The 12786-nt window shown below is 34.6% G+C and overlaps 1 protein-coding gene across 1 annotated transcript; it reads right to left on the reverse strand.

Moving 5' to 3' along the window:
• Nucleotides 1-362: 362 nt before the first annotated feature.
• LOC11413244 (probable apyrase 6) lies at nt 363-10161 on the reverse strand. The gene is made up of 8 exons (XM_024783998.2): nt 9392-10161; nt 6436-6548; nt 5785-5892; nt 5252-5306; nt 4336-4527; nt 4101-4198; nt 3336-3532; nt 363-1240 (listed from the first exon to the last, which is right to left on the reverse strand). The coding sequence occupies exons 1-8, from the start codon at nt 9981-9983 to the stop codon at nt 970-972; spliced, it is 1626 nt and encodes a 541-aa protein (XP_024639766.1). The 5' UTR covers nt 9984-10161; the 3' UTR covers nt 363-969.
• Nucleotides 10162-12786: the final 2625 nt, after the last annotated feature.

A 12786-nucleotide genomic window follows, 5' to 3' on the forward strand; every position in this document is an offset into this window, starting at 1 on the left:
AAAACTTATGTCTTTTGTATTGGTTGAGAATGCTCCTCCCAAATATTATTGCGACATATATACCATATATAGTATCTAGTCCAATCCAATTAAAATTTGAACCCAACTCGTCCCCGTGAGCATAGCTCATTTAATAGGGACATGTCATATGCATTGGCCGAGGTTCAAATCCGAGATTCCCTATTTATCCACCTAAAGGGTGAAATTTGACTATTAGGCTAGTTGATGAGGAAATTTTTTTTGAACTCAAGTCCAATAAACTAAAGTTACACTTGTAAACAAGTACCAGATGACCACATTAAAGATTTCTTAGACAAGACCTCTCTTCGTATTCATTGATTTCAGGTTTTCAAGGCTGGAAATAGAGGAAAATGAAAAATGCTAGCAACATACTACTCACTAACACAATCTTTTCAACACATACACTTCTATTGGTTGAAATTTATGAATCCCGCCAAATATATAAGGAACTTACATAATTTAGTGAGACCCGTTTATATCTAACCAATAAGAATAAATAAGCTGGAACGTGTTTCACTTTGCACTTTAACAATTGGCAAAATATATCAGTTGAGTCATTTTTTGTTACAAAGGTAAAATTACAAAAGATCACACAAGGTATTTTCTGTTCAAGGATGCAATTCCACCTGTGAATTCCCAAAGCTGGCTTGCTCCACCTCTTGCCCTACTGTTGTTATGTGTAACCAGTATAGCGAGTGGCATAACACTAGGTTCCTGACTTGCTGGATTCGACTAAACACAAAACGAATCTTACTACTCTACACTAGTTCCTCAATCTCCACATGCTGCATCCAAGTCCAGTGTTGTACAATCTCGGGCCCACTAGCACGATATTGATGATATGACGTACATGGCCATCGAGTGAGAAAGAATAAATATTTTCGTCAAAATCATAACATACGGCCATGTATGTATACCAAGAACCAGGATCTGATATACTATCAAGCATTACCTACCAACTCGCGTAGTTATATAACGTCCCTTTTCAAGGTCATAAATAGTCTTCAATTGAGGTTTCCTCCACCTAGATATAGACCATGCTGCAAACAACAATATTACGAAAATTCCAACCAGAGAGAGGAGAGTAGGCGATTCATTACTGAAAATGGAAGCAAACCAGTTGTGGTTCTGTATATCTGCATCAGCTGTAGTTTGCATAATAAAAGCTCCCAAAGCCCAATCGAGCGGAATACTTCCCACCTGATTAGCAACCTTGATCCTGACCAACAGTGATTCTAGCCCATTAAGGTTCAACCAATAGGGACACAAATAAATTGACATGAGAAAAGCACAAAACATGCATGCAATGTCAACCCAAATAAATTGACTATAAATATAGTGAATTGAGTATAAAAAACTTATCGATCTTAATGATTGAGGCGTACGAAAAGCACTGGGCTTAAGAGTATTTTTCCGCCACAGATTAGTTATCCGGTGTAGTTGGCCTCACAGCTAGTACTCTTTAGGATACAAGAGTCACTTATTGCTAACACCGCACATGAACTACCAAGGTCTCAGAAACAACTTTTTTGGATGCTCAAGGGAACTTAATTCTCTTTATAATTTTAAAGTACTTATGAATATTCATGCGTAAATTATAAAGAGAATTAAGTTCCTTTGAGCATCCAAAAAGTTGTTTTTGAGACCTTGCTAGTTCATGTGCGGTGTTAGCAAGAAGTGATTGTTGTATCCTGGAGAGTACTAGCTGTGAGACCAACTATACCGGATAACTAATCCGTGGCGGCAAAATACTCTTAAGCCAAGTGCTTTTTGCTAGCCTCAGTCAGATCGATAAGTTTCTTATACTCAATTCACTTTATTTAGAGTCAATTTATTTGTTTTAATATTTATTCTGAATTTATTATTTAATTTTTTTTAAGGGAATTTATTATTCAATGATAATTCTATGTCTAATTTTTCCAACACTATCACCCCATTTTTTAATTAAAATGGGTTTTGTTTCTCATTTCTTCTTCTTATCTCCCATGTTTTTTACCCCAAGCCACACCACTGAACTAACAAAACAACTGGCGATCCCACGCAGGTAGCTCGGTTGGTGAGCTAAGGGACATTGAAGGAGGAGGTCCCAGGTTCAATCCCTAGAAACTAACATTGCTAACATTTGCCTATATAAAAAAAACAGAACAACTGGCCAATGACGAAGCTTCCATCTATTTAGCATACCCACATAGAAAGAACCAACTCTGCACCACTCAGGCAACAAATTAAAACCTCCATATAATCCCAACCGAAGCACCATCCTTTTTGATATCACACAGCCAAGCCTCAACAGGAATCAACAATTTGTCAACACCCAAAAATACCCAAAATGATTATGAGACTTGACCCAATCGCCATCACTGATTTCACCACAAAAATAATATTTGTATCGAGCCTACAACCTAACAGCAACAACTTACATCAAGACAATAGGCTCCTTATTCAAGTTCTTAATCTAGGACTAAGACGACGGACAAGTGGGGGATGGCCACTGACCTTGCGGAAGTGGTTCCAAATTCCAATGCTGCCGTTTCAGGCCAAAATAACACCAAGACACAAACCTGCAAGCTTGAATAGCCTTCCTCTGCCCAATAGAGAGCCTGTTTGGTGAGCAGCTTCCTCTGCAGCCAGACCCACTTGCAACCCGTCCAAGAAACCAACAAATCTTAACCTACAGTGTCACAAGCAAGACAGAAGCCCCCATTGCTCTCCCTCCCAGCCAGAGACTGCACAGCAACCATGGATTACTCTACCCTTCAAACAAAGCTAGCTGCACCAGCAACTGCTTTTAGCCCTCATCCGTTCATCACCTTTCTCTTGTTAGGTTTCTATTGACTGGAGAGAATAGGTAGAGGGTTTCATAGGAGATTTAAATAATATAAAAATAAAACCTTTTTATTTTTTATTTCTCTTATACGTAAAATATACATTAAATGTGCTATTTCTCACCCCTTTTCTTTTCTCAAACTCTCTCTTACCTAGTTCTCTCTACCACTTTGTTCTCACAACCAAACATATCCTGAGGCTAATGTATCCTGCACCGCATGGGTACAAGCGAGAAGGGTATCATGTGTAGTTTCACCAAACTTCAGGAAGTTATTGTAATTAGCCCTAAAATTGTTGTTTGATTTATGAATGCGACTGAATGTTCAATGCTAGTATGGCAATACTATCTATTTCCGCACTGTATGCATTCAAATATCTTAAAAGAAAAATAAGTGAGAATGCCTCTCATCATCCATATCAATCCCAAGACTATCGGTTTCCGCACTGAACATATTCAAATATCTCAAAAGAAAAATAAGTGGGAATACCTCTCATCATCCATATCAATCCCAAGACTGTCATGAAGCAGAGCAACAATGTATGCAGAAGAGAAGCAATGTCGAAGTAAATCTTCCTCATCATGGGAGACATATTTTTTCTTTAGCTTTAACCAATCCCCTCCACAGTATTCTTGCCCAGCAGTCATTAACTTGGACAGATAAGCCTGTGGTCCCAATCCGAAAAACTAACACAGCACAGCACCAAAGAATCAATCAGGAATCAGTGCAAATGATGTACTCGCCAAACTCAAATATAAGCAAAAATAAACATAAAAGAGAAAAACAAATATAACTAAATACAAACTAATTAAGAATACTGTTAATCTCATTTAACTTTCTTGATTTAATCAAAAAAATTATTGCATCAATACATTGTCTGTTCATTCAATTTCTACAAGAACCAGTTTCATGAGAATATTAATTTGACGGTACTTTGAGAATGATAACATAACATTAAATATGGTGAAGTTTGGAATTTGTTTATATTTGTGTATACCAAACATAACTTGTTTTTGCTTCTATTTGAGTCGAGTGCATGTATCAATCATCAAAACAGCAAAAGTAAAATCGAGTGTGCTGCATGCCAGTTGTTAAAGAAATACTAGAGTTTATGGTACACTAATATCATTTCCAATGCATCTACTTTAAACTAACAGAAATGCACATGCATACACATACTTTTTAATAGTAGACAAAACAACACTAAATGAAGTTTAACATATTAACCAATAAACCATAAAGCACAAAAAGAACCTTTGATGTGTGAAAGAAATTTTCTGTAGCCAAAAATTTCCCCTGAAGCTTAGGTATAAAAGTTGATCCTATGTCGCAATGCTGATAAGAACATGCCTCTGCAAAAGTGATAATGAAATAACCAACTTTAAGCTTCTTCAAAAAAAAAAAAAAAAAAGAAATAACCAACATTAAGAGAAACAACTCAATTAAAAGGGAATCTAACAATACAAATCAGTAAAACTAAAAGTACAACCTTTCCCCTTTTGTAATAGCACCAATGCTGCAGATCTGCACTCCGAAAAGTTTCCCCTTGTTTGGACGGTGGGATGATAATGACTTTTTTCACTTAGTGAGCTAGGAGAGGACTTCCAGGAATCAACATTATAAGAGTACCCTGCAGGAGTACAAGGATCTATGCGCAACCCCTTCTGAATATACTGAGAAGCTGCACTGAGGAGAATAAAGAATCAATACCAAATCATTTTACCATCTGAAGAGATCATGTGTATATGCTGAATGCCTCCAAGTGAAAAGATTGACAAATGAAAAGCATAAATGGGACATGGCACAACTAAAGGAATGCATATAGTTATCAAACAATTCAATGTATTTTGCTGAAATAATGTATACAAATTTACCATTCTGTAGAGAAGTTTTACTCTATTTGCCAATATAAAGAAAGATAGTACTTCATATACATAAATTTAATTTCAAAATCATGAAAGGGAAAAAAACCAGCTAGAATGGACTTGTAATAGTTGCAATGTCACTACATTCAAAAGTCAAAGTTCTACAAAGGCATATAACAATGTTAACTAGGGGTGTCGAGTAGCTCAATTGGTTCGAGCTAAGGGATAAAGGAGTTGGAGATCTTGAGTTTACAAATATATATTTATATATATAACAATGTTAACCCCTACACACTTTGAAAAATTCTACACATCTGAATAAGAACTGTTAGAGTGCTTGGATAGTATTTTATCCAGAATAACCTTAACGGAAAATAGCATATTAATATTTAATTTTTTTAGAGGAAAAACTACTAATAAATTGTCTTAGAAATTTAATTAAATGCTTGAAAACAGAAAAAGACAGGCCATAAATTAAATAGAACAATACAGAGTAGTAATTAAGTCTAAAGGTCTTTCAAACTCAGCGTGCGTAATTACCCAAGTTAGAATTTCCTGATATAAGCGCTTCTCTCCATGAGTCATGGGCAACATTCTGCAAAATGAATAAGAATTAGAAAGTATCAAACACCGTGGTGTCATTCCAAATCTAGAACACATGACCAGCCATATGACTCGTGAAGAGAATCACATTGAATGAAAAGAAGCCAATAAGAACTATTAACCTTTTGATATGGGTAGTAGGATATAGAATATTAAAGCAATAACATTGTGAACATTACTGTTGAAATTTGGGCCTAACTCATCCTCACAAAATCGGCTCATGAGGTGAGGATTGCCCCCACTTATAAACACATGTTCAGGCCATATTTTGTCGGATGTATGACTCTTCAACAATTACCATCCCCACTTATAGTATTAACTAACATGAACAAATGTTTCACAAGTTTGTAATTTCTTTCCCGTGGAACAACATTGGTAAATTGTGATTAAGATTCCAATAAATCAGTATATACAAACATGCTAATGAGCCTTAAGAATATACTCAACACAAAAAAGAGATTAATAATCACCAGGCCAAAATGAAGCAAGCTGTGGCTGTAAAGGTTGTAAGTGACATTCCCAAATTTAATAGTGCGTGAGAACAAAGGCAGCATCGCTTCTCTTGATACAAAGGTTACCTAAAATAAGAGTAATTCAGAAATTCTTTTGTCATGTGAAAGGAAACTGGAATTAAAAAGAAGAAGAAACTGTATTATTGAATTAAAAGAAATATTACAAAAGATTAACCCCTCTGTAATTCCAAAGCAAATGCTCCTTCAGAGTGCTAACAATGCATCTCTGCCTTCCTAATTCTTAAATCTATTTTCCTTAATCCTCCCCACAGTTATGATCGAATGACCTTATTTATAATAGTAGGAAATAAACTGCCTAACTGCTCCTAAGAAATACAAATAACTGCATATTAAACAAACTGCTCCTAAATAACCATATATTAAAATAACTGACTGCATCAGCAGTTACCCTTCAATACCACCCGATACCTAACATCACGCTTCCCAATAAGTGGATCATTCTCTAAAACATTCTCTAAACCGTGATCAATTATGTATTAAACTAATTTGGACCTAACTAAAATGAAACTTTGGAACAATAAAAAATAATTTGGACCTAACTAAAATGAAATTTTCGAACAATAATAAATCAGTAAAAATAAGTCTAACCTGAGCAGAAGCACCACCAAGTTCAATAATCCCAGTAGTCTCCGAAGGATCGCCTCCAAGAGTTCCCAGAGCATGATTAGCAACAACCCAAGCATACACTCCTTCATCAGAACCTGAAAAACCACAATAAAGTAACATAAGTTAAATCAAAAGTTAAAGAAAACAAATAACCAATAAATGTAGACACTATGACTAGTCTTGGAATTACTAAGACCAGCTCCAGCAGTGGTTTTTCAACTCAGTCTGCCAGCCTGTCATAACCCAATTTCCACTTTTTCTCAATTTCATCGAGTGGAGTCTGCCAGCTTGTCATAACCGTTACATTAACGTTCCCCGGCTACAATTCCGACACAAAATGCACTTTTTAACTTTTTTTTATATTAATTAAATACAAATAAAATATTAACATGTGAATTAAAGACGTGCATCCAATATGAGTTATTTTAGTGTTACACCGTTAATATGAGTAGGTTATTTTAAAATGACGTGGTTTATGGGACCGACAAAATAACCTTTAGTTGGAGTTCACCGTTAAAGTTGCTCTAAGAAAACATTGCAAAATTAAAAAGGAGAACACAAAAGAAACATCACATCAATATATATGATGCTGCTGACACCAAGAACATGGGCATGACAAGCCAAACTATGGTTGGAAAAAAAAAAAAAAAAAAAAAAGAGTGAAAGAAATGATACAATACGACAAGTCGACAACTAGGTTCACTACATTGAAAATCCTTGAGATATCCACAAGCATTCTCTTTCACTATTGAATCTTATGCAAATATATTTTCTTCAATCACTTGGCAATAAAACATTCCATTATAACATTTTCCCTCTCTGCCTTTCACATTCTTCCTTCTAACATATTAAATTAAATGGTCTCATCCTACTTCAATAATCAAAACCAACACTGTTGGTATATCATGCTACACACATGTTGGTTAAATCAACTCAGACTTCATCACTAATGCCAGCATGAGAATCATACTTCCAGTCAAGTAAATTAACAAAGCCTCATTTCATAAACACCAAGTCACCAACAATACAGTTACTCCCTCTTGTCTCAAATATAAGCAAAAAAGTACTATTGGTCTCAAACATAAACAAACTGAACTACTTTCACTCTAATAGAATAATATCATTCCTAAAATACCGGTCAATTAATAAACATTTAGGGGGCGTTTGTTTCATGGTTACCAAAATTATTCCCAGGAATAAAAGGTGTGAACTTTATTCCAAGGAATGTTCAAAAAATATGTTTGGTTGATAATTTGAATTCCTGGGAATTATTTTTAAAAAATATATATATAATTATCAAAATACCCTTATATCATATTCGATAAAAGAGAAGTGTCTTCAGTTTTCTCTATTATTTCATATTATTACTAGTCATATCAGTGAACAATCTAAACCTGCAATTCATCAAAAAGAATCTAAACCAGTATATTTGATAGTTTTATTTCATACATCAATTCATCTATGATGCAATCAAACTAATATGACTTCTGTAATAATAGAAAAAACAATATGAAATTTATTGTTCCAATAAAAGTCCACTGCCTACTAACATCCAATCAAAAACAACAAATATTAAAAGTTGTATGATCTTTTTCCATGGCAAAATCAGTGCAGAGAAGAAAAAAATTCTAGGTGGCACATAAATTGGTATATAAACATAATGGATATGTAACCAAAGAAAACGTGGGTATCTGCGGTTATTTAGGAGGGTAAAAACGGTCTTTCAAAACACAAAGGATGTTAACCGCCGGGAATAAATAAAACCCACCCTTTTTGCTGGGAATAAAAACAATGCAGTATAGTGTAAAAAAAGTTGCCGGGAATAATTCATTCCCTGGAATATTTTTGTGTGCATGTCTACCAAACATGGGAATAAATAATTCCCATCTTAGATTCCTGGGAATTCAATTTGTAACCATGAACCAAACGACCCCTTAGTTTTTGATGACTCTTATTCTCATAAAAAAGTTCCAATGAATGACATTTTATAGAAAAATACACTTATGTTGTTGAAATCAAGACGACTAATTGCACTTAAAATTTCAAGATCATCCAATTCAACAAAACATCTCAATTAAAAAAACCTGAAAAGCTCAACTCTACTAATGTTAGTTTGGCAAGACACAACTTTGGGCTTATAGCTTCTAGCTTGTAAACTCATATGACTAAAAGAGACCCATTTCATATCCGTTATAGAATATTTTAGCTCTTACGAGCTTATAGCTTATAGCTTATTTTTACTAGCTTATTGCGTTCTTCGATAACCTGATTCAAGTGGCTTATAACTTAAAGCTTATAGCTTATCAATTTTTCTCTCAATTTCACCCTTGTTATCTTAATTTAAAAGTTAAATAACATTTTTTTTATGTCAATACATATTTATAAGCTAGTTCAACTGCTAGTTTTACCAAACACTACAAATTTAATCAACTAGTTTATCCTCTATAAGCTAGCTTATCAGATAAGCGCTATTTTTTACCAACCAAAGAAATTCCTTACATAACATAAAATAGGTAAATTTAGGTTATGTTCCGCAAAAAATAGCGGATAACTAATAACTTGCAGCAGATAAGCTAGATGAGCTAGCTTGCAGCGGATAAGCTAGATGAGCTAACTTGTATTGGATAAGCTAGCTACCAGCAAATGAGCTAGAGCGAATAGCTTACAAGCTAGTTTATAAGAGATAAACTAGTTGATTGAATGTGCCGTGTTTGGTAAAATTAGTGGTTGAACTAACTTATAAACTTGAAAAGACATGTGTAAAACTGATAAAAAAAAATGATAAGCTAAAAGCTTTAAGGTCATGAGAAGACAAAATAAAAGTCACCAAAGAGTCTTTTGCTGTCATGATCTTATAAGCTATAAGCTCAAAATCATGCATTGCTAAACAAAGCTTAGCTTTATCATAATCCATATAAAAAACAAACAAAAAACAAACCTGTTATAACAGAAGCCCAATCATCCCTAAACATAAATCCAGAAACCCTTAAAACCTTCCTACAAGACTCCAAAATCTTCTCTTGAACTTCAACATCAAGCATTCTCATCCCAGCAGTAGCCATAAGCCGAATCTCCGTTTCCCTCCAATTCTCCTTCGGGATCCGTCTTTTCGCAAAATCCACCACCTCCAACAACGATCTCCCCGCCCCATCCGGATCATTCCCAAACGACGATAAACCCGGATTCACTCTCATAGAAACCAAACCCTTCTTCCCAAAATCCAATGCGTTTTTCATCTTGTATTTGAATACATGAACCCTAGTTCCTGTGCTTCCACCGTCGATGATTATCCGGTACCGGAGAGATTTTTCCGGCGGGGAAGAGAAGAGGGTGTAGTATGTGAAGATTAAAATGAATGAGAAGATGAGAAAACCGATGAACGTGTTGTTGAAGGATATGCATCGTGAATTGGTGTTGGTGGTGCGAGAGAAGAGATTTGTGGAACGGATTTGGAGTTTCTTTGTTGTTGGATGATCCATTTCGTTTGGATTTGATGAATCGACCCGATTTCGAGCGTTCAATCGTCGCATCAAATGGATTGCGGAAGATGGAGAAGGACGGAGATGTTGATCATTGATGGAGGTTTGCCGGAGATGTTGCCGGTGGCGGTGGTGATGACGGTGATGGCTCTGTTCTCTCTCCAGACGCTGACGGAGAGAGAGAGAGAGAGAGATTTAAGGAGTAAGAGAAATAATTAACGCGTGTGTGTCATTTTTTAAAATTTAATTTTAAGTAGCTAGCTGAAAAAAAAATTGGTGGAAAATTTTATGGAGGTGCTCCTTAAAACCTCTCTCCCTCTCCTAAAACTAGTATCTAAGATTCTAAACATACCCTTAAATTGGAGGAATGATGTGAATTTTACAACGCGAAATGTTAACTTGTGCCTTTAGGGCATAAGATAAGGATCTTAAAATAGAATTAAACAATAAAAATTGTATTGAAAAGATAAATTTTTAACAATTTATTTAGTCTATCCATTTTTAAATTTAAATTTCTATCTCGTTTTTTCCTCTCACCTAGCAAATCAAGGTTTAAGATTGGACTATCATGTGATAAGAGATAATATGTTTCCCTCTTATTGATCGTAATCGAACTATCTTTGTTGTTGTTATTTTTCTATCATATTAATCGATTTATCATCAACTTCTTAATAGGAACTATCATCAATCAATCTCGATCAGAAACCACTTAAATGTTCTTTTCTCCTCCATGATGTACAATTTTCCAATTGACGATGACAACGATCATGGAATTGCGGTTGAAATTATTTCAATATCAACCATGTTGCTAATTGTCATCATTATCATCAATAAGGTTTTCATTCAAATATCTACTGCAATTCCTTATGAAGAATTCCTCACATACCTTAAATACAACATCTTTTAAATAAAAATTGATTGCAAGAACATCATATGATCGCATAGACATTACAACTATATTGACACTCATATACTATCACCTAGCACCTGCAAAACTTCATTAAATATATTAAAATAATAACAAAAGAGTTTGGAGGACTATGCCAAAACCTAAATGTAATAATCCGGATGGGAATCATCATTTTCCTCGTTATAAATCATACTAGGCTTAATGGGATAAAACATTGGTAAGGAAAAATAGTGTAGGGCACAATAATGATCAACAATAGCATAATCAACCAAATCTATATTCATGAAGGTCAAGTTTATTCCTAAAAAAACTACCCTTAACGAGATTAGGAATCTCTTCCAACCAATGTTTGTCATTGATACGAAGACCCATAGATACAACTTCATTCAGTTAAGTCATTTATTTTGTAACTACCAATGTTTAATATTGACAATGAAAAGCCAAATTGACTAGTTGTGAACCATTTACAATCCTATATAACGATTACTTTAAGTATGGCTATCTCAATAGCCAACATAGCTACAAATAACTCAGCATGAAGAAATATTGTATTTTCCAAATTAGTACCAAAACAACTAAGTAAAAGGTTGAGTTATATCCAAAAATTTCTCCACATGATCCAGGACCAAGACAACCATTAGCAAAATAACATGTATTACATTTAATTCAAGCATATTTTAGAGGTGTCACATCACTAGTTTTATAAAATGAGCCTTTGAAGGATGAATATTTACAAGGAAATCAAAGCTTTCATGAATAGATGAGGTAGCAATTGCCTTGATATTATTTCATGTGATAAAGACACTGGATATAATTCTAGTTGTAGCAGTGACAGATCTTGTCCAAAATATTAAGGGGCGGCAAATTTGTTAGATTGGGAAAATATGGAATATGAAATACAATCTAATAGTGGAGGAAAAATATGTAACTTGATTTCGATAAAAAATGAAAAGAAAAATAGAGTGACGAAAAAGTCAACAACAATTAGTAGAGGAACGGATGAAAATGGAACTACAACAAATTCACTATATTTCTTTATTTTTTCTTACTTTTGTATTATTGTTGAGGCCCAATCGTACGACCCAAAGTCCACATAGCAAGATAAATCCTAATAAGGCGTCCCAAACATCAAAAGATCACATGTGCTAACAACTTCTTCAAAAAAAATCACATGTGCTAACAAAAGGTCTCAAGGCACTGAATAAGACCTTCAGAGTCCATCTGAGCCCTTTGCACAAGATCTTATGGCCTTTGGTGTTTGGAATGATATTCCCAAATCGGAAGCGATGACATCTATTTATAGAATTCTGGTAAGTGGAAATTCACTAGGCAAATTCATGCTTTCCTATCGAATTGAGTTTTTTTGACTTGGAGGGAAATGCCAAATCATTCTGGAAGGTGACTAAACCGCCTTACTTTGCTGAGGAAAGTGATGCTCACCAACGAAGGTGTTCTTACAATTTTCCTTAGAACTCTCTCGAATTTATCGCTTCTAGTTCTCTTTGGCTCACCCAACGAATGTGTTCTACCTCAGAACCCTTTGATTAGTATTAGTTCTTGCCTCTTGGTCATCAATCTCAAAGCCTACAAAATATGAAAGAAAACAAATCTAAGTTGCTTAATAGACATAAAATTTTAAACATTAGATATTTACATTAGATTAGGTTTTTTTACTAACATTAGTTGAAAAACAAGTCAATAAGTGCTAGAGAATGTAACATGATTTTGGAACTTTATAATTGCCACAACATGATGTATCTTTGCCAACCTCAAGGGTTTGACGTCCCATCGGTTAACAATATATTATGATGGTGAACAACCATGCATCACTAATTCACTTCATCAACTTCATCAATATAACCCTCTGTTATCTCAAACGACTCAATGGAGAAACTACTTTAAGATAAACCTAGTGCTTCCATGGGGGATTCCTCCACCTTAAGT

The sequence above is a fragment of the Medicago truncatula genome, chromosome 5 (genome assembly GCF_003473485.1).
Source record: "Medicago truncatula cultivar Jemalong A17 chromosome 5, MtrunA17r5.0-ANR, whole genome shotgun sequence".
Taxonomy (NCBI): domain Eukaryota; kingdom Viridiplantae; phylum Streptophyta; class Magnoliopsida; order Fabales; family Fabaceae; genus Medicago; species Medicago truncatula.

Bases quoted from the DNA above. Each gene is read 5' to 3' on its own strand.
- LOC11413244 (XM_024783998.2), bottom strand. From the start codon at position 9,983: ATGCGACGATTGAACGCTCGAAATCGGGTCGATTCATCAAATCCAAAC. The intron at 6,549-9,391 runs GTTTGTTTTTTG...GTGGTTTTTCAG, and splicing joins TTGGGCTTCTGTTATAACAG to GTTCTGATGAAGGAGTGTAT. The intron at 5,893-6,435 runs GTTAGACTTATT...CTCTTATTTTAG, and splicing joins TTGGTGGTGCTTCTGCTCAG to GTAACCTTTGTATCAAGAGA.